A 2,573-nucleotide genomic window follows, 5' to 3' on the forward strand; every position below is an offset into this window, starting at 1 on the left:
AACCATCAACCTCTAGCGTGAGAGCCTGTCCCCTACAGAGGATGCCACTCATGTAGATGGTCTAATCTGGGAGAAAATACTTCTTAACACTGACATATTAACACTGGCTTTGTCTGGTGGTTTGCTCAGATTTTGATCATTACATTGTTTATTCCAACCAAATTAGCTTTAAGCAACTAGATTGGTTGGAAAAACAACCAATTTATTCTTAGAATCAATCCAAACTTTATCCAGCTGACAGCAACTCTCCTCCAATCTCCCACATCTTGACTGAACACTGAGGCTGCTTAGATGCCTGTCAAAATTCTTGCGCTTCCCGAACCACTTACCGAACCGGTCACGTGGTATCACGGTAGCGAGGCCTCGGACATCATCAATTTTGGCCCCTCCTCTAAATGAATCACGCCTCGACACGCGCTTCGGGGAAACGCCCCCTCCATTACTCGACACACGCCTCGAAACCTCGGCTCATCTCATAACATCACTAGTATTATATTAAACTGGACTTATAATATTTCTCGCTGTCCAGCCGGCTTGCTTGGACCTGCAACCAATCACGGGATACCCAAGGCTACGTAGGATACACCGGACCTGTCCTTCAAAAACGGGCTAAAAGAAGGCTGCATTTGTCGGCTGCACAACAGGGAGTCTTCAAATCAGAACAGGCACAGGCCCCGTGCTATGACGTTATCGACCTAAGAATCTGGTCTTTGGAAGACGCAGCCCCTGAATTCAAACTCAGCCATAGTCTCCTCATGCTCCACGCAGGTTGGGGATAAATGTAAACACGTGACACATAGCATAGCCCACCTGGCTAAAGATAGCACATGGAAGGCTAAGTTTGGTCTCCTGCGATCTTCTCGCTGTGGAAGAAGTTCTAAGTGACCAGTGTGACTGGCAGTCATCCAGACATTCACAGAGTTAGAACGCAACTTTCATTCTGTTTGATTCCTTCCTGACTGCCAGTGGATGGCTTATGCCAGCCATGTCACAACAAACACTAATCACCCTCCTCTCAGGAGGTAGCAGGATCCAGAGGCAGGAATCGAAGAAGCCAGTGTGGACTCGCTCCCCATGTTAAGGGGGTGGAACCGTGCAAAGGTGCAGAGTTTTGCCCATTACTCCAAGGCACAAATATCCCTCAGTGGAACGACCCTGATTGTCAGGAAATAGAGACAGCCCTGGTAGAAGTGGGCTGGTAGGGGGCTGGGCTGCCATTGTGGGGCACCCAGGGAGAGGGTCCTGCTCTGAGAGCTAGAGTGGCAGTCTGAGGGAGTGGATTTCAAACTCACAACCTCTAGATTCCAAGCTCTGTGCCCTAACCACTAGGACACCGCTCCCCACAAAGAAATCAAGCTGTTCCAAATGATAATAAATCACCGGCTGATTAGCATTATTACTTCCACCTGTGTCGCTCAGCTACCACCAGGGACCCTTATTAAGACTTGAACAGAAGCTCAGTTTGATTCTTTCACGAGGTCAACATTCTTTCAAGAGAAGGCAACAGTAGACATATCAAAACTGATTGAAAGAGAAAACAAAGCAACATAAATTGAGGAGGTATCTAAACTTGTTTTAAGCAAAAATGATAAATATGTCAGTTCAATACTGTTCTGGGAAAAAAGTGAAAAACAATTTAAAAAATATATAAACAGCTATAAATTCAAAAAAAATATTTTTTTACTAAAATTTGAGTTATCAGCAACAGTAATAAAACATTTGACCAAATTCTAAAATAGTAACACAAAATAAGTAATGTATACTTTACCATAAATGTATACTTTAGGCAATAGTAAAAATCGTACCCCACATAAGCAGCTGCGTGCCAGCAAACAATCAAAATGTATTAAATTCATATGGATAATAGTATTAGTGGTAAAAAAAAAAAAAAAAAGTATTAGGGGTAAAAAGCTGAAGATATGTCACATCGGTCCTACCAGTTGATGAGACAGCAGGAGCGTCCACACGCGCAGAAACTGTCGCCACCCTCTTTGCATCCATTCCGGAGATCAGATGAACTGTTTGCAGGAACAAATATTTGTTTTCGCCGCCGTGGGAGCTTTAAAGCAGCTGCAAACGAGGAGCGGATGGAAGCAGAGGACTCTCTGCGCGTTAGTTCGCAAGTTTTGTTGAGAGGCGCGTGCTCGTGCACGCGGAACCCTCTGGAGGGAGCGAATAGGAAGGAAGGTGGAGTTTGGGAAGTGATTATTTGGAGCGCAGGCTGGCATTCTCAATGTTAAACGTTGTATAAAATATCCCTAGACACATCTTAAATTTTAGGGAAAATACTGACATCCAAGTATATTTAATGTAAAAAGTCGTTTTATTTTTGTAAAAATAAATGAATAGGCCTAAATATAAAAACCAGCGTGCTACTATCTCCGTGGGATAATATGTTCAGAATGTTTTTTGTTTGTTTGTATTGTTTTTTTTTTGTTTGTTTGTTTTTTGTTTTTTTTTGCAAGGATATCCTCAAAATGTATGGAAGCAAATTGTTACCATATTTCAAATGAAAAAGCATTTCCAGAAATGCTTTTTCATTTTAAGAATGTGGCTGCATTACTTGACTCATA

The 2,573-nt window shown here is 42.6% G+C and overlaps 1 protein-coding gene across 1 annotated transcript in view; it reads right to left on the reverse strand.

The window, feature by feature from the left end:
• LOC107099195 (Kv channel-interacting protein 4-like) overlaps positions 1–2,043 on the reverse strand; it is a 201,721-nt gene extending 199,678 nt beyond the window's left edge. Inside the window, exon 1 of the mRNA XM_015397239.1 lies at positions 1,938–2,043. Coding sequence (XP_015252725.1) covers positions 1,938–2,001 — 64 coding nt within the window. The 5' untranslated portion in view covers positions 2,002–2,043. The remainder of the gene's footprint in view (positions 1–1,937) is intronic.
• Between the last annotated feature and the right edge of the window lie 530 nt (positions 2,044–2,573).

Source organism: Cyprinodon variegatus, unplaced genomic scaffold (assembly GCF_000732505.1).
Source record: "Cyprinodon variegatus isolate N-32 unplaced genomic scaffold, C_variegatus-1.0 Scaffold845, whole genome shotgun sequence".
Lineage (NCBI taxonomy): Eukaryota > Metazoa > Chordata > Actinopteri > Cyprinodontiformes > Cyprinodontidae > Cyprinodon > Cyprinodon variegatus.